Source organism: Tiliqua scincoides, chromosome 1, assembly GCF_035046505.1.
Source record: "Tiliqua scincoides isolate rTilSci1 chromosome 1, rTilSci1.hap2, whole genome shotgun sequence".
Classification (NCBI taxonomy): Eukaryota; Metazoa; Chordata; class Lepidosauria; order Squamata; family Scincidae; genus Tiliqua; species Tiliqua scincoides.
In genome coordinates, this window is record NC_089821.1 from 86,418,695 (window position 1) to 86,440,500 (window position 21,806).

The window sequence follows — 21,806 nt, forward strand, 5'->3', positions numbered from 1 at the left end:
TGACACTGAAGTAACGAAAAGCCTGTTTTCTTTGAAGTATCAAGAAATATATTGTTCTCTAGACCAATTCTTTCAAAAGCATAATCCTTTTTGACTGAATAGTGAGAGTCGAGGATTATAAACATTTACTGCAGTATGGTTCTTCTCTTCCAGTTACTGCACATTCCTAGAACAAATTGCTACTCCAAGTTTAGGCCCTTTAAGTGAGTGAGAATGAGAGTGCATATGTGTAAAAGGTGGTAAAATAACAGTCGCACCTGACACGAGCATCACAGTACTTGTTTGCATACTCAGTCCATGTCCCAAATTTTCCTGGACAAATTGCCTCAAGCTGCATGAAAAGCTGTAAACAAAACAATAAATGCAAAGTATTAAGGTTACCTATAAACTCAAGAAGTACCAGGCAAAATCTGAAGTATACCCCACAGTTATTCTAATAATTATGCATATGTTTTGACTATGCTAAAGATACATGTTGAATAGGTTGTGTTATATCACTAATACTGATGAAACAACTGCCCCCACCACCTATATAGTCTAGTTTAACAGCGTATTCGTTGTATCCAAACCCTCGCACGCATAAGCACATCTCCCTGCTCGTACACAGGAGAGGAAGAGAAACAATTCTTACTTCACCCTCCAGCTTCCTGTGCCACATACCACCTCCTTCTCAAGGGTCTGCCGTTGTTCAGAAGCAGATTTTTAGGGGCGTATAAGGGGCTGGAGAGGGAAGGTGTTGTAGCTGAAAATCATGCTTTGCCCCTCTTGTGCGAATGGGAGACAACACTTAGGTATGAGAAGGTTTGGATGCAATCCTGTACGCATGCATTAAAAATCATTTTTAAAAATCTGATGAAAATGCTATTGCAATCGTTATAAAGAAGTGATCTTCTGAGTAAACCCTTGCAGTAAACAATGTAAAAAATTCAAAAACATGCACTGATCTGAATTATAATGTAGATTTTAGAATGGTTTACAATAGCTAAACACTGCTGCACTTTAATGCCCTGTTAAGATGTCACAACTGAGAGCCCAATCCTATGCCTGTCTACTCAGAAGTAGGTCCCACTGTAGTCAATGGGGCTTACTCCCAGGAAAGTGTGGATAGGATTGTAGCCTGAGGCAGGAATATGTTTTAGGCAGCTGCACTGAATGATACTTGCACATTCCAACTCCCTCCCCCTCACTTCTTGGTTTGTAGCAAAAACTGTTTGCTGCGACATCTAAATCAGGCTATATCTGCAGAAACCATAGTTTAAAAATCAGATTTGGACATCACAATAACCAACTGTTATCACAAACCTGGCAGTGAGGCCAGGGTCCAAGTGCGCAACAGAAGGCGTGAACATCTATGCCTAAAGCATAAAACATCTGAACTGTGACATCTAAACCAGCCCTTACAAAGATAAAGTAAAATCCAAAACCTCTTCAGGTCTTCCTAAAGCAGGAGTTCCTGTAAGGAGAATGGCCCGAACAGCATTTTGTACAATAGGCAACAGAATCTTGCTACGAGCTGCATTTCTGGACTTCATGTAATGGGATTCGTCAACTATTACTACTTTGAAGTTCTGTTTGTATAGTGTATCTATTAAAGTTTGTGCATCTGAAGTTAACAAGCCATAACCTAGCACAGTCACTTTGCTTGCAGGTATTCTCCTAGAACAGAAAAGAACAAACAGCCACCATGTTAAAAACACAATTTTAAAATTAATATGATTTTAATAAAGTGAGCCCTTACAGATGAGACATTAGATTCTGAAGAATTATTGTAACAGGAATAAAAGAAAATACTAAAACTGGATATTCATTTTGAAATGTGAGATTGCCATAACACTTAACCAAGGTGCGGCAAACTACCAGTGAGCTTCAGGCCAATGGGATCCCCCTCCTTGTGCCCTTTCTACTCTTCCTTTTTCCAAACTAAACCACGGCTAGCTACTACATCTAAATGGAAAACAATAATTTTTCACCTGCCTTTCCAAAAATGAATTAATTAATTCATTAAAATAGAACTCATAAGAGGAAGTAAAGATGCTTTATTCATCCAATAAAAGATAAAAGCAAATCTTGGATTACACTTTCTATTTGCAAAAGATTTTGAGTTTCACATAAGTAACAAAGTGCTCAGAGAAACGCAATACACAGCAAGCATGCCCTTTCCAACAAACAATGATTTGTACATATCCCCACTTTGATGAATATTGTTGAGGCTGACGTGGCAGTGCCATTTCAAACAAGCCACTCACCAGATGTCAGTTTTGTTCTGAATTATGATGATATCTTCTGGACGTAGGTCTGGGATCCATTTTTCCAGTTCATCAACCCAAGGGTATCTCAGGGATGAGGGCACCACTATTAAAAGAGGCCATTCATTTTTGTAGAAGTATGCTACTGCTATTGCTTGGATAGTCTTTCCTAAGCCCATCTAAGATATAAACGAAAAGAGAAAAAAACCTGAATTCAATGTATGAAAATTGACTCTTCATGTCAGTTTTCCTGAAAATCAGTGATATGTAAATGTAATAATTTTGCAATACATTTGATAGAATCTGCATAATCCAGTTGTTCCCAAAGCCCTCCTTAGGAGGAAACCATGTAAGTATTTGCTGGGGTAAGAGGGATTGCAACATACAATCCTCAGAATCTTGCTGCTGCCTGGGAGGAGAGCAGGGTTTTTCATTTACCTCCAGCCAGCTCTGGACTACCGGGGGGGGGGGTGTCTGGGAATAATTCCACAGGGCTCCCCAAGCCTCTGTAAATCTGAAAAACAGGGAAAAAAGGGGCACTTCTCATTTTCATGATGTCTTATAGAGGCTTGGGGAGTCCTGCTGACGGCTCCCCAGACCTCCTTAGGAGTACAACACTGGCTAGGGGTAAGTGAAACCCCCCTCCCCAGGAGCAGCACGATCCTGGGGATTGCGTTGCTACCTTCCCCACCCCTTAAAGGGACATAGGCCAGTGCTTTCCTGGCTGGTGGGTTACGACCCACCTGTTTAGGAACCACTGGCATAATCTATCAGTGTAAAATGGTGATCACAGATTCTAGTTATACATTTCTTGAATTAAATAACCCTTTGGAGTAACAATCAATCTCCACTCCAAAGTAAGGGTGGCTTCAACGCAATGGTGGCTCTTCAACTTCAAAGTATTTATTCATAAATGAATTCTGGAGCATGTATACTTTGCCTTTCACTTCTAAAGTGGCTCATTCAATAACTTATAGATTATATTCGAAATCCAGCATAGTTCTGAGGGTATTTATGTTAAATAAAAAAGCACTTTAGGTTCAAGGGAAATAGTTGAGATAAGTGGAACTACTGTATGTCAAATATATTAGAGTTCTTGATAATAACCTAAGTAGCCTTTCAAAACAGAGGAAGGTGGTGCCACCTCCTCTAAGCTTCACAGTGCCCTCCAAGATCAACCAAAAACAGTCCTACATACCTGGGAATAAGTCCCAGTGAACTCAATGAGACTTACTTTTGAATGAACACACAAAGGTACATGCAGTTGGGTTTAGAGAAATATGTAAACAGATGCATGATTTTAAGGCAATCCAAACCAAGCAGTCATAGCACAACAAATGAAAATGGACAGGAACCTACTTACTTCATCAGCAATCATACACCTAGGAAACAAACCACAAGAAAAATAACTTAGAAAAAAATTAAAATTGCAGTAATGTCATGCATGTTTTTATAGCACTTCAATTTAAAAAATAATGGCTATTTCTCAGCCAACAGACTGAAAATTCCAACAATTTATCCGCTGGACACTGGACAACATTAATATTGTCTAGGATCTAGAGAACTACCATTGGCCATTACCGGGTCCGTGTACACAACTGTTTTTCCTCTCATGTGCACAGGTTATATATGCTTTAAAAAGGCAGTGCTAGTAACAAGGGCTTACTTATGAATAGACATGCACAGGTTGCACTACAAGTATAAAGGTTTAACAACGCACTTGCAGTACAATCCTATGCAACCTACTCATAAGTAAGTTCTACTGAGTTCAGTGAGATTTACTCCAAAATTAGTGTGTACAGGACCACAGCCTTAGTTCATCCCCTTCTTTAATATCCATCAAGCCATTAGATCAGGGGTGCCCAAACCCTGGCCCTGGGGCCACTTGCAGCCCTCAAGGCCTCTCAATGCGGCCCTCAGGGAGCCCCCAGTCTCCAATGAGCCTCTGGCCCTCCGGAGATTTGTTGGAGCCCACACTGGCTCAATGCAACTGCTCTCAGTGTGAGGGCGACTGTTTGACTTCCCACGTGAGCTGTGGGATGAGGGCTCCCTCCACTGCTTGTTGTTTCACATCTGTGATGCAGTAGCAGTAGCAAAGGAAAGGCCAGCCTTGCTCTGTGCAAGGCCTTTTGTAGGCCTTGAGCTATTGCAAGACCTTCATTCATTCATATAAGTTCATCTTTAATATATTCATTTATGTAAACTTACGTAAATTTATCCAAATTTTAAATGTAAATTAATTCTTTTTTACCCCCGGCCCCCGACACAGTGTCAGAGAGATGATGTGGCCCTCTTGCCAAAAACTTTGGACACCCCTGCGTTAGATAATATGGACCAGGTGTTTGTAAAGAAGTTTCATCAGTTCTTCAATCAAATTCTTTTATATTTAAGTTTTCACCTTGTGCCAGACTGGCAGTGATATGGCTTAGACCAGAGGTTCTCAAACTGTGGGTCGCGACCCACTTGGTGGATCGCGATTGAATTTCTGGTGGGTCATGAAAAGATGGCGGCCGCCATTTTGAAAAAGGGGAAATGAAGTCGGCGGCACCATTTTGAAAAAGGGCAAGTAGACCCAGGCAGCGCCATTTTGAGAAAGGGCAAACAGACCCTTGGGGAGCTATTTTAGGCTTCCAGGCACAGAGTAAACAAACAGAAAGAGCGGCTTGCACATGAGAAGCTAGACAGGGGGTTGAACTAGATGACCTTTTAGGAAAATCATTCCATGATTTTGGTGATCATCAGGGTTGTGTGTGAAATGGACTGAAAGTAAGCACTGAGCATATATCTGAGAAGTACAGGCAGTTGAACTAGATGACCTTTTAGGTGATTCCATGATTTTATTGATCATCAGGGTTGTGTGTGAAATGGGCTGAAAGTAAGCACTGAGCATGTGTCTGAGAAGCTACAGATAGCAGGGTGGACTAGATGACCTCTTATGTCCCTTCCAGTTCCATGATTTTGGTTATCTTTAGGTTTGTATGTGAAATTAACTGAAAGTAAAGTCAGTGTATATGGCAGAGAAGCATTTGGAATCTTCAGGGTAATTTGTGAAATGGGGTGCATTACTGATGATGGGAATGATGGTGGCTGTCCTGGAAGCTGAGTGATTTCAGAGCCCACAAGGCTCACTCCTTGCTTGTATCTAACGGCCCCTCCTAACCGAGGAGTTAAGTCAGATAGAGGTTAAAAGAGAAGATGTTTCAGACCTCATTGATAAATTAAAGATCAATAAGTCACCGGGCCCTGATGGCATACACCCAAGGGTTATTAAGGAATTGAAGAATGAAGTTGCAGATCTCTTGACTAAGGTATGCAACTTGTCCCTCAAAACAGCCACGGTACCAGAAGATTGGAGGATAGCAAATGTCACGCCTATTTTTAAAAAGGGAAAGAGGGGGGACCCGGGAAACTATAGGCCGGTCAGCCTAACATCTATACCGGGTAAGATGGTGGAATGCCTCATCAAAGATAGGATCTCAAAACACATAGACGAACAGGCCTTGCTGAGGGGAGAGTCAGCATGGCTTCTGTAAGGGTAAGTCTTGCCTCACAAACCTTATAGAATTCTTTGAAAAGGTCAACAGGCATGTGGATGCGGGAGAACCCGTGGACATTATATATCTGGACTTTCAGAAGGCGTTTGACACGGTCCCTCACCAAAGGCTACTGAAAAAACTCCACAGTCAGGGAATTAGAGGACAGGTCCTCTCCTGGATTGAGAACTGGTTGGAGGCCAGGAAGCAGAGAGTGGGTGTCAATGGGCAATTTTCACAATGGAGAGAGGTGAAAAGCGGTGTGCCCCAAGGATCTGTCCTGGGACCGGTGCTTTTCAACCTCTTCATAAATGACCTGGAGACAGGGTTGAGCAGTGAAGTGGCTAAGTTTGCAGATGACACCAAACTTTTCTGAGTGGTAAAGACCAGAAGTGATTGTGAGGAGCTCCAGAAGGATCTCTCCAGACTGGCAGAATGGGCAGCAAAATGGCAGATGCGCTTCAATGTCAGTAAGTGTAAAGTCATGCACATTGGGGCAAAAAATCAAAACTTTAGATATAGGCTGATGGGTTCTGAGCTGTCTGTGACAGATCAGGAGAGAGATCTTGGGGTGGTGGTGGACAGGTCGATGAAAGTGTCGACCCAATGTGCGGTGGCAGTGAAGAAGGCCAATTCTATGCTTGGGATCATTAGGAAGGGTATTGAGAACAAAACGGTTAGTATTATAATGCCGTTGTACAAATCTATGGTAAGGCCACACCTGGAGTATTGTGTCCAGTTCTGGTCGCCGCATCTCAAAAAAGACATAGTGGAAATGGAAAAGGTGCAAAAGAGAGCGACTAAGATGATTACGGGGCTGGGGCACCTTCCTTATGAGGAAAGGCTACGGCGTTTGGGCCTCTTCAGCCTAGAAAAGAGACGCTTGAGGGGGGACATGATTGAGACATACAAAATTATGCAGGGGATGGACAGAGTGGATAGGGAGATGCTCTTTACACTCTCACATAATACCAGAACCAGGGGACATCCACTAAAATTGAGTGTTGGGCGGGTTAGGACAGACAAAAGAAAATATTTCTTTACTCAGCGCGTGGTCGGTCTGTGGAACTCCTTGCCACAGGATGTGGTGCTGGCGTCTAGCCTAGACGCCTTTAAAAGGGGATTGGACGAGTTTCTGGAGGAAAAATCCATTATGGGGTACAAGCCATGATGTGTATGCGCAACCTCCTGATTTTAGGAATGGGTTAAGTCAGAATGCCAGATGTAGGGGAGAGCACCAGGATGAGGTCTCTTGTTATCTGGTGTGCTCCCTGGGGCATTTGGTGGGCCGCTGTGAGATACAGGAAGCTGGACTAGATGGGCCTATGGCCTGATCCAGTGGGGCTGTTCTTATGTTCTTATGTTTCTTATCTCTGGTTCAGTCTTCAGAGAATTACAGCTCTGCCATGCTCTTTCACCAATTTTGCTTTATTGTTGCCAGCTGACAGTACTGGCGTATGCTTAAAACTTCCTACTTCTTGGTGGTGGTTTTACAGATGCAGGTTGTTAAACTTTCATGTTTATTCCTGGAAGCATTAAGCTATTAAGTAGAAATGGATAACTGCTTTTTAAATATAAACACCAGACCTTTTCAGAGCATAGAATCATGTCATTAATTCTGCAAACTCAGGAGCCCTGACTTCTACATTGCCCTATGCCCACCCAAACACTGTTTCACCTGCTGGCATCCTTGTCTCCCAAGCACCATGACCCAGCCTAGTTCCAGGGAGTGAGTAATAAGATTGAAGAACCTTTCCTTTTGGAGAATATCACAAAGCTACATTAAATGATGTTCCCAACTTAACGCAATGAGCAGTAAAAAGGGCTGGTATGGTACAATGGTAGTGGGGGGAAAGAATTGGAAGAAGCTTCTGAGCTGGAATATTTTTTCTTGTCATTTACAGTCTGAGTTCCTAGACAAGAACAGTGATGTCACAGTGATGTCACTTCCTGCCATGACATCACTTCCAGGTTGATTACATCACTTCCGGTGAGTCCCAGACAGATTGTCATTATCAGTGGGTCCCAGGCTGAAAAGGGTGAGAATCACTGGCTTAGACTCAATCTGCCTAATTGCTGTTATGCAGAACACAGCTGGCCCTCAATATATGCAAGGGATCTGTTCCAGGACCCACCCACCCCAATATGGACACAAAATTCTACAGATAATGAAATCTGCGGAGAGGGTGGTGCAGCCTCCTAGTTTGTGCTGGCAAGCTGGAAGTGCCTTCCTGTCATGTCCAGGAGGTCCTCTGAGGCCATCCAGCTGTGGGCTTGGCATCCACAGATATTCAAATCCATGGATGTTGAACCCACGGATAAGGGGGGCCTACTGTAAATTTAAACTTTTCAGTTTTCATATATGTTTTTTAATACACCACTGTGCAAATATTTACATAAATACCATCTTGAAATAATTCTGTAAAAATCTATATAAACATTTTAAATAAAGACACTGTATTACACACACTTCCACAGCTAATCATTGGTTTGGATTCCAATAACTGCAGCGTTCATAAGTACTATTTGAATGCTTTTGTTATCTGAATGCAGGAGAACAGTAACAATGATAGCTGGGCAAGTAGCTTACAGAAAGTGGGAACTCTAACTAGAGGTATATGTACCAAGCTTCAGTTATCACTCTGCCTTATCTCCAGGTCAATCAGAGGGCAGAGCCTTTCAACTCTGAACAGTTTCCTTTCTCAAGCGGCAGGCAGGAGCCAAGTTTCTCAAGCAGCAGGCAGGCACCAGGCAGGCAGGGCAGAGATCCTTCTATGGCAACTGGGAAATTCCAGCCAAAGTTAACCTTTTAATCTCCTTCCTTCTGCTGCAGCCAAACAGGTCTGCTTTTTGAAACACCAGGATGGGACCCACCTTCCCAGGCTACAATTCAGTGCACCATTACTTAAGAATAACACCGATGGAAAGCTGTGGGTCTACTTCTGAGTAAAAAGGGTTGCAAATATATGCAGCTGCATCTCTCTGCTGTGAATTGAATTGCACACTCCCAGTTGTGTTATGGGTTGTATGTTGTACATAGAGCTTCTGGCATAACACACCAGACACCTTAAAGGTGGGTTTGATTCATGGTTCAACCTTTTTCACTTGCATATCCCTTGGCAGTCCATTTTCATAAATTGTACCCTTCCTTTTGGCAAAATGTTTGTAATTAATAATACAAGCCCTCATCTCCCCCATATGAAAACTCAGACTTCATGTATTTATTAGTGTTTTCTCTTTTCATCTGTTTGAAGAACAGAAGACTCTGCCTTTGCACTGTTTTGCACCAGAAGTGTGGTGAGAAATTCTGGGTGATTGATCACTTTCCATATTATGTTTCAGCTTTTTTACTGTGCTGGTTTTCAATCACTGGTGCATACATGAATTGATGACCAAAAACTAGCTATTGGTGGGGCTTTCACAGTCAACTAGCTTCCTTCCTTCCTGCCTTGCTGGCCCTGCAAAGCATTCTGGAGCACAACCTGCCTTTTTCTGCCATTATTCCATTCTTTTTCAAGTACCCCTAAAGGTCCTGTTGAGTGTCCCTGGGAGTACATGAATACCAGGTTGGGAACCACTGTTTTATTGGTATGTTGTTTACAGTGCACTTACTCTGACAGTGTTTACAAACAGGTGGTGAAGACCAGAATTTAAAAAAGAATAAAAATGTATCTTATAATCTTTTATTATGTTTTTAGTAAATTAGAGACTACAGTTCTTAGGTGACAATTAGTGGTAGGTTATTTTTCAGAATCTGGCCTCGGGTAAATCAGACAAAACTATAGTCAGACACCCCCCTAAGTTTAACCCCCGACTTATCTGAGGGTCACAGAAAATTCCATGATTGTAGGCTTAAAACCTGCTCTCAACTTATCTGTGAGGTCGACTTATAGGCAGGTATCTGCGGTTAGAATTCTGTGTTGGGCAAGGGTATGTGCGTGGCTATCTCACAGACCATTATCTGAGTTCAGCCACATCATATACCTTTACAGGCCAGCAAAAAAATAGATTTTTAAATAGATCCAATTGAGTTAGACTAGTGGTTCTCAAATGTTTTAGCACTGTGACTTGCTTTTTAGAATGACAATGTATTGGGTACCACTGGAAGTGATTTCTTTTACGAGGAAGTGATATCATTGCTGGAAGTGACATCAAGCAGAAAAATTTTTATCACCCCCCCATGTGACAAAAATCAAATCAATTAGGTAAATTAAAAGTTTACAATAACTATAAGCTTTCAGGGTGATCAGCAGCAGAAATGGCAGCCTGGTGCAAAGATCAGGTGCAAAGACTGGAAGCAGTAGGAACAGAAAGCTTTGCCACTGCCACACCCTATGGACTTTTCTTGGTGTACCCTGGGTCATAGTTTGGAGGCCCCTGATTTAAAAGGATTGCTAAAATATAGTAACTCAATGTTACATTACTTATTTTGTTCAGAAAACCTGAATCCCCCGTTCAACATTTCCCTCTTTGTTTCCTATACTGATGAAATCAAAGCAAGCTGCCCACGCCAACAAAAAGGTTATGTGCTGTTGCAGCAGACGAAACAGATCTTCATATAAAATTTCCAAGGCACAATTCTGAATCCTATCACATATTTCAACCACTACATGCAGGACATCTTGTTCTTTGAACTTCAATTAATCATTTCCTTTCAACTGGTAGAAACCCAATTGAGACTAGATAACTCACATACCATCTGCTCATGACAACTATGGTGACAACCACATCCAAGAATGCTAATTTGAGGGAGGAAGCATTCCGTTTCATTTCAAGCTAGAAACTCAGTTCATGTGGCCAAATGTGTCAGAAAAGAAATAAGAAAAATATTCCATGTCCTAGACTGTGGTCCTCTGGAACTCAACTTCTGAAAACACTGTGGCCGGGAATAAAGGATTTTAGCACTTTGAAGCTAAAGATACTTAAAAAAAAACAACAACACAGAGTATGCTGCCCCTATTCCACAAACAAGTGTTGAATTTGAGAAATTAACAGTTTTAAAATCAATTGCCAGAATTGGACTCAAATGTAAAAGTGTGTAAGGGGATCATCACCCTTTGTGACCACCACCAAGAATAGGGAACACAATTGCTTCCCACTCGTAAAGCATTACAGGACAATTTTAGTTTTGGAAACCTCTTCAGGTTTGTACGTAATAGGAGGGGCTAAATGATGCTTCACAAACAAAATTAAAAGGGAAGTATGGGGTTTAAGCAGCAGTCGAGCATTTCTTTTTTCTTTTTAAGCAATTTTACAATTAAATTAAAATGGAATCCAGCAAATTTTAGATTAAAATGGGCTCTCCTTATCTACGGGGATTTGGTTCCAGATCTTCCTATGGATAAGGAAGTCTGTGGATGCTGGAGTCCACTTCCAAGACTCACACATGGAGCCTCAAGAGGCCTCTCCAGGATCACACTGGGCCAGTGACCCACTATATTGGTCTCCATGCCCTCAGAATGGTCCACAGAAGTCTCTGGAAGCTACTTCTGGTCAAACCAGAAGCTGCCCCTGAAAACCAAGAATCCTTGAGCAACACTCTATCTCTCAGACCAACCTACCTGAGATGCATTGCTCTCTAAGAATTTGTGTCTACAGGACATCACTAAAAATATTACTATATATCACATTATAAGGGAACAAGATAAGTACACAATCTATTTCATGGTATTTGTACTGAGGTTTGTACATTTTATTCAAAGTGATTAGCCTCACTGGAGGATTAGTGTATCCGTATCTATGTACTTTAACCAAAAGTGGAAGCTCATTTTTAGGGCAGAGTCCATGGTTTATTGAAGATCATCCTTTTTTTCCACTAAGGGACATTGTTAGCACTGCAGATTTTTCCCTGCTGGAAATACACACATTCCTCTCCCCCCACCTTCCCAAAATGGAAAGAGGAAAAAAATTCACTGAACTGTATGCTGGGAAGAAGTCTTGGTTAATGAAAAAATAAGGATAGAGCAGGGCAGTGCTCAAGTAAATAGGGTGCATGCTAAGAAAGTGGAAATACAAGAAAGGTTTACCCCAGAACTAGAATGCTCCTCTCCCTTCGAAGTAAAGAAGAAACACTGATATGTTTTTACAGTCAAAAATTTTTTTTGCATTCTTGGCTGTTTCCCCCTATAAGCAAGAAGTGTAAGAGATAAATGGGTCTGAGAAACAGACAAAGGCATCACACGAGTCAAGTAAAAATATCTGGGGAAGGGATTGGCAAGAAGGTTAGTGAAGTCATGTTAGTATTGTCAAAGTAGTTTGGGTACTTATTATGATGCAGGAAGCAAAGGCAAGGGCCTCAGTACATGGACCCAAGGTGCAAGCTCAACAAGCAAACCATAGTTTGGCTCCTGAACTGGGCCTGTGAAGATGGTCAAGCAGTTTCTGCATGTCTACGTGCTCATACGAAAGTGATGTCAAAAGCACCAAATGTACATGAATCGTTTAAAATCATTGATGGATCCCTTGCTTATAAAGCCCTTCGAAGACCTTCTTAAATTTGAAAAATTGCTCACATCAATTTAAAGACAGACAACAAAGGTAAGCACAACTAGTTTTAGTACAAAGATGGAGGGATTTTTCCATCATATGAGGTTCACACATTCTAACAGAATGTACTGTATAGAGAGTCATTTCCCCTCAATGTGGAGTTCCAGATTTTCCTAGGATTTTCACCCACTCATGTGAATCAGTTTTATATAACACCCTAGCATATAATTTGCATCCTACTTTCAAGCCAACACTGTAGCATTAACATCTCTTTCTTGTTGGGGTTATTTAAGGAATGTGAGCCTAGTACATTTAAAAATGTGCAAGCAGCCATTTGATTTGTATGTCATTAACCACCCTATGCATTCCTAAATCTGTAACAAAGATGACTCCCTTGCAAAAAATCAGGGTAGCTCACCAAAAACAGAGCCTCAAATGACTTGCATATGGTCTATCAAAACTATTTTTGGTGCCAAAGAGAGGTGTTGGATTGACAGCAAATACAAAGTTTGTTTCCATTCACAGAAAGGTATAAAAATGGCTGTCAAATTCTCCTCAAGAGGCAAACATGTCTAATAGTGATTAAGCTCAGATGAGTATTCAGACCCATTCACAATTTTCAGTCTCAGAAATAAAGTTCTCTTGTAATTTGTAAAGTGAACCCAAGCTAGAACTTTGCAAAAACTAAATAATTACAAGTATGCCAGTGGAAGAGTTATTAACCCCTTATCTGATGTGAAAATTGGTAGTTAACCAAAGATAAAATGGCAAGACTTCTCTAGACTGTACCATTTCAGGCTGCACATGTGCATGTAAGGACGATGTTATGTTTGAATATTCCTGAGCTGCACAAGCATTCCTCCTCCCCCCCCAAAAAACCCCAAATAAGTCATCACTGTTTTGTAGGGCCAGCACTCTCAATATCTTCTTCCATTCCACCCAGAAACCAAATTACAATTCAAGAGTCATCATATGATTATTTTGCTTGGCCATTTTGTTCAGAACTTTACTGTAAAATCAGGAGAATTAAGAATACTCTGTTTTGAGCTGGATAGTCATGGATTAACCAGCTTTTGAAAATGTAAAAATCCATTTACATTAGAAGTGAGCAACCCTATTACCTATTCCACATTTATTTAGAGTAAAGCTTACTGTTAGTTATAACAAAGTATTACCAGCATAGAAGTTCAGCAACTTAGGGCCAGAAACTGTACACATTGCATGTTGGAATTTTGGTATTTGCATTCCATTGTGCCTTTAGAACACCAGAGGCTGCGGTATACAGTTTCATACTATTGGTCCATCAATACAGTATTGTTTACTCCAACTAGCAGTAACTGTCCAAGGTTTCGGAAAGAGATCTTTCCAGCTGTACTTGGAGACACCAGGGATTGATCCAAGAATGTTCTGCATGGAAAGTATGTGCTCCTTCCACTGAACTACAGCTCTACAGGTTTGCTGTCTTCTCCCTATTTGCATGACAATGCTTAATTTTTCCTGCTCACCTCATTTTTTATGTTGCTCGTCTTTTAATCTGAGTTTTTTAAAATTATGCTTAACTTTGTACTATTTTTTCTTTGCAGTAATCTGTAGCAAAATCCCTTTGCAAGGGTGGGAAGGTAGTCTTAACAAGTCTATCTAAAAATATGGAAGGAAAAACTAGTGATTCAGTTCTAAATATTTGTGCTGTCATAATTTCTTGCAGGAGCAACATGATATTGTGACATCAAGCCAGTCATCCCCATTGCACTAGTGCTTCCCAGTCTGTCCTGTGGGCACAGTAAGCCTTTGTTACAAACTGCATACATTAATATTAGGTCTAGAATATTAGTTTAGAATAAATATTTACAATAATATTAGGTCTAGAATATTAGTTTAGAATAAATATTTGGAAAATATTTCAGACTCCTGTATTTAAAGAAGCCTCCAAATCTTCAAAGACATAGATCATCCCCACCCAGACTGCCACTGGCAGCACACACCATGTTTAAGGTAATTCTACCTGCCACTTCTCTCCAATGCAAACAGGATTCCTTTCTTCTGAAAAGAAAGCAACTTTTCTTTTAGTTTTTCAGGTAGATAAGACAGTTCTTTACTGACATCAGGACCTGAAGAAGATGTTCCAGGTGTAGGAGTCTCTGGGATGGTACCTGCCATGTTCAATCTAAGAAAAAATTAAGAGATATCTTACTTCAGAAATCTACACTCAACATTCTCCAGTAATAACAGACTACATTTTAAAATATCAACGTTAACTTCATAAGAATATCAAAATGTTCATGGCTGTAGTAAAACAAGTTTGGTAACTGGATAAAGTTATGGATGCATATACAGGTTGAGTATCCCTTATTCAAAAAGCTCCAAAATCTGAAACTTTTTGATAATGATGCCACAAGAAACTCTGCAGCGGAAAAAGTCTTTGGAGCCCAGATCTACCAGGCTTCCTGTTGTGGAGCCAATACTGTGTGGCAAAGGTAGTTAATAAAGAAAACTAAACACACTCCGAAGTCTCTCTAAAATATTTTAAATATAGCAAGTCATTGCAAAAAGTTAGCATCATCATATTTAGGATCACACCAGAATGGAAAGTGTCCTGTGTGTTCCAAAACAAACTTCTGCAGCAGCTGTAGTCCCGCAGCTGTGCCCCTGAGCTCCTCAATACTCCTTCATGGCAAGTGGATTCACAAGCCGAAGAGCAACTATAGCAGGCCAGTTTCGTCCAGATTTGACACAGTCTTAAGGGGTACCATGTATGCATTCTTTAGCCGGACACATATGGCTAGTGGCAGCAGCAGCTGACACCATGAGCCCCTGGTAGCGCCCCAGCATTCCACGTGGGCAGCAAGTCTGAGTGAGATCAGAATATGTAAGGTTCCAGGATATTTCTGGGTCCTCTCCTTTGGCTCCTGGGCCTCCTTTTTGACCCTGGGCACAAATTATGCCCTTTATCCCCCTCTCATGGGCACTGATCTGTGATAACCAATAAAGTGACACTTGTCTAGAAGAGTCTTAAGTACCACCACAGATGGAAGTACTGTAACCCAATATTGCTAACATAACATTTAATGCTCAGTCTTTTTGAAAGGGATGATGTAGACATCTAGGTACAAAGGCATCACATGGAGAATGAAACTGATAGCTACTAGTAAACTTACTCGATCAATCCACATATAATAAAGTTTCTAAACTTGTCAACACTTATAAGGAATCCCAATTAAACTCTAAGGCCCAATTATGGCCCAGGGTACACCAAGAGGGTAATATCTTTATGAGAATAATCTAAAATAAGTGAGCAAGCTTTCAAGTTAATCAAAAACTCCACGAGGCAAAGTTTACTTGGCAAGATGAAAAAGCCAGGAACTGCAGTTAGGAACAGTCTAACTGTATCATTTTGGATGAAACAGGCAGATGTTTCTCAGACATGTTTCTCAGATTTACAGCACAATCCGAAACAGGACTACTCAGAAGTAAGCCCCATTGTGTTAAGTCTGGCTTACTCCCAGGAGTGTGTGCACAGGATTGCACCCTCAATTAGGTTAGGCTGCAGCTGGTGCAAAAAGATCTGGGGTTTTCCAAAAGGTTAACAGGGTGAGAGAAGCATGCCTACCTTGCTCTTGGAAATATAAAAGCCAGCAGTTACTCTGCTTTGTTTCTAACACACAAGTCCCTTGTAAGCAGAAAGTAGGAGTAAATACAGACACTAGGTCTTCTTCACCACGCAGTCAACAGACAGGGACTGACAAAGTAGAACAAGCCTCTTTTCTTTTAATTACTAACAAGTCATCCTGATGACAAGCAGAGCAGATGAATGAATGTATTAGGGCAGTGGTTCTCACACATTTAGCACTGGGACCCACTTTTTAGAAGGAGAATCTGTCAGGACCCACCGGAAGTGATGTCATGACCGGAAGTGACATCATCAAGCTGGAAAATTTTTAACAATCCTAGGCTGCAATCCTAACCACACTTACCAAGGAGTAAGTCCCATTTACTATCATTGTTAAAAAAATATACATAGTGGCTTGTTAAAAGTACAGGCCTGTAACATTTCCCCAAATGCAGTCACATACCATGGTAGAATCAAGTCTAATATATTAAAAATAAAATATTGAAATGAATGGGGACCCACCTGAAATTGGCTCATGACCCACTTAGTGGGTCCTGACCCACAGTTTGAGAAACACTGTATCAAGACACCTAGGGTGCAATCATAACCAACTTTCCAGCACTGACCTAGCAGCAATGCAGCCCCAAGGAAAGGTAACAAACATGCCCTTACCTTGAGAAGGCCCCCTTGACTGCCTCTCCACTGCAGGATGCAGTGCATACCACACTGGCACAGCTATGTCAGTACTGGAAAGCTGGTTAGGACTGCGGTCCTAGTTACAGATATTTTAATATCATATGGTAGCTGGACTGAAGGAACCCTCAGTGCAGCATATCCTCCCCATACGCTACACCTGAAGTCTAGACATGCCCAGTAATAGAACTCAAGGCAGTTTTTTCTGGTCTGAAAGCCTTCTCTCTAATATGTATGTACAGGGAGCACTGTAATTATTCAGTCAGTGAAAACTCCCTCTGCACATGTTATGGGGCCCTTTCTTAAACACCTCGCACCCCTGCAGTGAACTCACTGCGAACCATCATGGCAATGTTTAGAGAGCGCAAAACACACTGCGCAACTACCAGCAGCAGATGCGGGCAAGGATTCCCTGCAAGATGCCCTGCAAGCAGAAAGGTAGCATGAGTAAGTAGTAGGCTAAAAAACCAATTGTATTGCAACCTCCCATCTTCAAGCAGGCATCCCCTGAGCTAGTGGTCCAGATCACTCCAGGTCTCCATCACCTTGTTAGAAGCAGAGACCAGGCTTTGACCCCCGCCCACCCACAGGCATGAAACAAGAAGCCACCTTTGGAACTCTCCGACTGCGGGCGGGACTGGGGAGAGTCCACCTGCATTCCGCCCACAGACGGGGTCCCTGTTGCGTCCGTGCCACGTTGGGCAGCAATGGCTTGGACTCTACTGCTGTCTTACATTCAGCAGCGAAGACCTTCAAGGGCTTCTGCCCGACTCCGCGTAGCAGCCAAGTGCACGCACAGGCAAGGAGCAGCGCGCCTCCCCTGCCAGTCACTTGCTCTCCTCCAGCTCCTCCTTCCACCGCGAGCTTTTTCGCGCTCAAACGCTACGGAAATGACCTCCTCCTTCGGGAACAAAGTAACTTCCCGCAGAGTTGTCCCGCTCCCCTCCCTCTGCCCAGCCCAGTCCACTGCGCTTTGCCGGGGTCCCGCTCGCGCAGGATGCTCAGCCATCCAAGAGACCCGGGCGGCGCTCTTCACTCGGGGAGGATTCGCTTTTCAGGCTGCAACCCTATCCACTCTTACCTGGGAGTAAGCCCCATTGGCTGTAACGGGAGTTTACTTCTGAGCAGACATGCACAGGATTGGGCTCTTAGAGCCATTACAGTCAATGGCACTTACTCCCAGGTAAGTGTGGATAGGATTGCAATCTCAGACCCCAGGCCTATGCCTGTCTACTCAGGACTAAGTCTCATTAGAGTCAATGGGGCTTACTCTCAGGTAAGGTGGACGTGATTGCAGTCTCAGCCCCAAGCCTATGCCTGTCTACTCATTATAGTCAATGGGGCTTACTCCCAGGTAAGGTGTACGTGATTGCAGTCTCAGACCCCAAGCCTATGCGTGTCTACTCAGGACTAAGTCTCATTATAGTCAATGGGGCTTACTCCCAGCTAGGGTGGATGTGATTGCAGTCTCAGACCCTAAGCTTATGCCTGTCTACTCAGGACTAAGTCCCATTAGAGTCAATGGGGCTTACTCCCAGGTAAGTGTGGCTAGGACTGCAACCTCAGTCTGCAGTGGGAAGGCCCTGCTGAACGGTGGCTACAGTGCAGCCTGTGTGGAAGGACGTGAGAATAGCGGGGTGCAGATAAAGGGAATGACGCTGGAAAGCAGGAGACAGAAGGCAGCTGCAGAAGCCGGACGAGAGTTCCGGGTGAATGCCGCACCAAACGAACTACAAATCCCAGCATGCTTCGGTTGGCTCCACCCACATTATGACGAAAATCTGCGGCGTTTTCAAAGTGCATCTTGGGATTTGTGGTCCCCGCCTCCATTATCTCACAGGGCCTTCATTGCGGAGGTGCTCTACAGAAGGACACTAAGGTGGGAACAAGAGAGGGAAGCCTACCTAGACGGGCGTTTAGAGCCACAAGGCACCTTAAGGCGGCGATGCCACTGGCCGCGAGTACGTCAATAGGTGGGGTTTCCGTATGCCGGTCTTTTAAGTCCCTCCGGGCTCTCCGATTGGTGAGTCTGTCCTGTCATTTGGAGACGCTGAGCCTTCCTATTGGCCAGCGGTACATCGCGGGGCGTTTTTTCCTGCGTGGGCTGAATATGAGACCGCTGAGAGGACGGCTCCTGGAGAGAGAGAGGGGCAGAAAAAAGGGGCGGGGGGACCGCGACGGGAGCGCCGAGTGGTCGAAAGGGGTGTCCGTCGCCGACATGGAGCGCCGCGATTGGCTGGCGGCTCCCGTAGGGGGCGGTTCTCGTTGCAGCACCGCGGCGGCGGCGGCAACAGCAGGAGGAGCCGCTGTTGGGGGCTGGTGATGGGGTCGGTCCCCCCGCGTGTGTGAAGCCCCCGAGGGAGCCTTCGCCGTCGCCGCCTCCTCCCCCTCCCACCGGCCCGGCAGGCTCGCTCCACTGCGGTGAGTTCTGTGTCCTCTCCCCGCCTCCTCCTCCCGAGCGCCTCTCGCTCCCCTCCCCTCGGCCCCCGCCACTCAGGGGCTCGGAGCCTCCCGCGGCCGCCTCTCGCCCCCTCCAGGCCGGGCACCGCAGGCCGCCTCGCCAGCCTCCCCAGGCCTCCTTGGACGGAAGTGCGCGCCGGCCTCGTGGGTGCTCCCGCTGCAGCGACGCCTGGGCCTGGCAGGGGAAGGGACCGCCTCCCTCTGGGGGCTGCCTGGGGCTCCGGCGGCAGTGCAGGGGCGGCTCTGCAGTGGCTCCCCGGGAGCCTGGAGGGAGCTGCCTCCGCACGTGATGACCTCGTGTGTGCAAGTGGCAAGTGTGCGTGTGAGAGAGGGAGACACAGACCTGTGGCACTGCAGTGTGTTGAGTGGCTCCCTGCAGGAGCCAGGAGGGAGTTGCTTCCCCCACACGGGTGGCTCTTATGTGTGCAAGTGGAAAAAGTGAGTGTGTGTGTGTGTGTGTGTGTGTGTGTGAGAGAGAGAGAGAGAGAGACCTATGGCATTGCATGTGGTGGCTGTGCAGTGTGTTGACTGGCTCGCCACATGAGCTAGGAGGGCTCCCCACAAATGAAGATCTTATTTGTGCAAATGGAAAAAGTGTGTGTGTGAGTGTGTGAGAGAGACAGATCTATGGTTCCCTACATGAGCCAGGAGGGAGCTGCCCCCACACATGAGGACCTCGTGTGTGCAAGTGGCAAGTGTGTGTGTGTGTGTGTGTGAGAGAGAGAGACAGACAGACAGACAGACAGACAGACCTGTGGCATTGCAGTGTGTTCAGTGGCTCCCCTGGAGCCTGGAGGGAGCTGCCCCCATACATGAGGACCTCGTGTGTGCAAGTGGCAAGTGTGCGTGTGAGAGAAAGACACACAGACCTGTGGCACTGCAGTGTGTTGAGTGGCTCCCTGCAGGAGCCAGGAGGGAGCTGCTTCCCCCACACGGATGGCTCTTATGTGTGCAAGTGGAAAAAGAGTGAGTGAGTGAGAGAGAAACCTATGGCATTGCATGTGGTGGCTGTGCAGTGTGTTGACTGGCTCTCCACATGAGCCAGGAGGGCTCCCCACACATGGAGATCTTATTTGTGCAAATGGAAAAAGTGTGTGTGTGTGTGTGTGAGAAAGAGAGAGAGAGAGAGAGAGAGAGAGAGCTATGGTTCCCTACATGAACCAGGAGGGAGCTACATCCCCCACACAGGAGGATCTTTATGTGTGCAAAAAGTGTGTGTGTGTGTTACATATTATAACCCTGGGTGGCCAAACTTGCTTATCATGTGAGAGCCACAAGGTAACACTTCATATGTTTTAAGAGCTGCAGGAAAGATGTTTCAGATCAGATTTCTAGTAGAAAAGTCCATCACAGGTTACAGGCCATGGTGGATATATATGGAATCTCCTGATTTTAGAAGTAGGCCACCTCAGAATGCCGAATTCAAGGGGGGAGTACCAGGATGCTGGTCTCCGGTTGGCTTGTGTGCTCCCTGAAGCATCTGGTGGGCTACTGTGAGTTATAGGAAGCTGGACTAGATGAGCCTTTGACCTGATCCAATGCAGCTCTTCTGATGTTCTTATTTAAATTCTTAAATATGTTTTCTCGCTTTATGAACGTTAATCATATATTTTATACATGGTTTATACCCAGTAAATAATTATAAATCTTGAAGGTCTCTTATTTTATTTTTTGTTTTGATGCAAAAAAGAGTTCAGCCTGCATTTTGTCGAGAGCTGCACATTTTATGCCAAAGAGCCACATGTAGCTCACTTGCCACCGTTTGGCCACCACTGTGATAACCTGTTGTAATAGCGAGTGCTCACATCTTACGGAGTTATAATCTCCAGGCAGCCTACAGTAGATGAAACGTTTGCCCGTACATGTGGAGGCAGTCCTCTCCTTGTCTGCCCTCCTAAATTCATAGTTTTCTTTTATCTCTGTGTAATGTGCTAAAAAGCCTATGAACACAGATGCATATTTTGGGGAGCTGAAGTATCTAGTTTTATGGTAAATTTAGCTACATTCCAATAGGTGTTCCTTTTTCATCTGATGGATGAAATAAGTGTCTGAGTGAAGAGGATGGCTATACTTCTAATCCTGGGTTTCATGATAAGGAGAATGTATGAACTATGGATGTGGATATATTAGCAGGGGTTTTTTTTCCTTTTTGAAGAACACTGGGCAAAATCCACAAAGAAAGTACCCACAAGATCCACAGGAAGTTAGATGTTAACATACTGCAATACATGAAAGATACCTGTGTCTTAGTAACTCCAAAACTGTTGCTAGGAAGTGGTTGCCCCTCTTACGCGTTTAGGGGTGAGTGGTTTATGTGTATCATGCCTGCAAGATGTTTCCATTCCCAAAGATTGTAAATGCAGACTGTAACAAAAAGCGGGTTGTAATGGTGGTGGAGTCTTATATGGCAATTTGCACATCAAGGAGGTTTTTGTGCACTTCTGATTCAAGAAACATTAAGAACAGTACCTGCCTTACTCTTTGTGCCGTTAAAGCATATCCATTCCCATAAACCTGTTGAGCAGTTCCTGCCTGAGCCGAGTACCACAGACGGTGCATGTCAGACAGTGTTATTCCCCCATTCTGCCTGGAGAGTATCCCTCCAGTCTCAAGGATCAAAACTGCTGCTGTTCCACTGGAGCCTGTAACAGTGCTCAGGGCCTGTTTTGTGCCTAAGGACTGTATATTCACACCTGTAGTGTGTGATGAATATTTATGAATCGCTCTTCAACATGTTGTGAGATACTGGTTTTGCACAAGAAGTGCAAGTGTGAGAAAGGG

The 21,806-nt window shown here is 43.9% G+C and overlaps 1 protein-coding gene across 2 annotated transcripts in view; it reads right to left on the reverse strand.

Annotated features, from left to right (window-relative positions):
- Positions 1–18,541, reverse strand: part of ZRANB3 (zinc finger RANBP2-type containing 3) — a 44,361-nt gene extending 25,820 nt beyond the window's left edge. The window contains exons 1-6 of one of the 2 annotated variants that reach the window (XM_066611898.1): positions 18,470–18,541; positions 14,268–14,429; positions 3,610–3,628; positions 2,247–2,425; positions 1,425–1,656; positions 258–343 (exon numbers count right to left, since the gene is read on the reverse strand). In XM_066611898.1, the coding sequence (XP_066467995.1) occupies positions 258–343; positions 1,425–1,656; positions 2,247–2,425; positions 3,610–3,628; positions 14,268–14,422 (671 nt within the window). In that variant the 5' untranslated portion in view covers positions 14,423–14,429; positions 18,470–18,541. Of the gene's footprint in view, positions 1–257; positions 344–1,424; positions 1,657–2,246; positions 2,426–3,609; positions 3,629–14,267; positions 14,430–17,299; positions 17,387–18,469 lie in introns of those variants that run through there. The other variant, XM_066611897.1, reaches the window with a different exon arrangement.
- Positions 18,542–21,806: the final 3,265 nt, after the last annotated feature.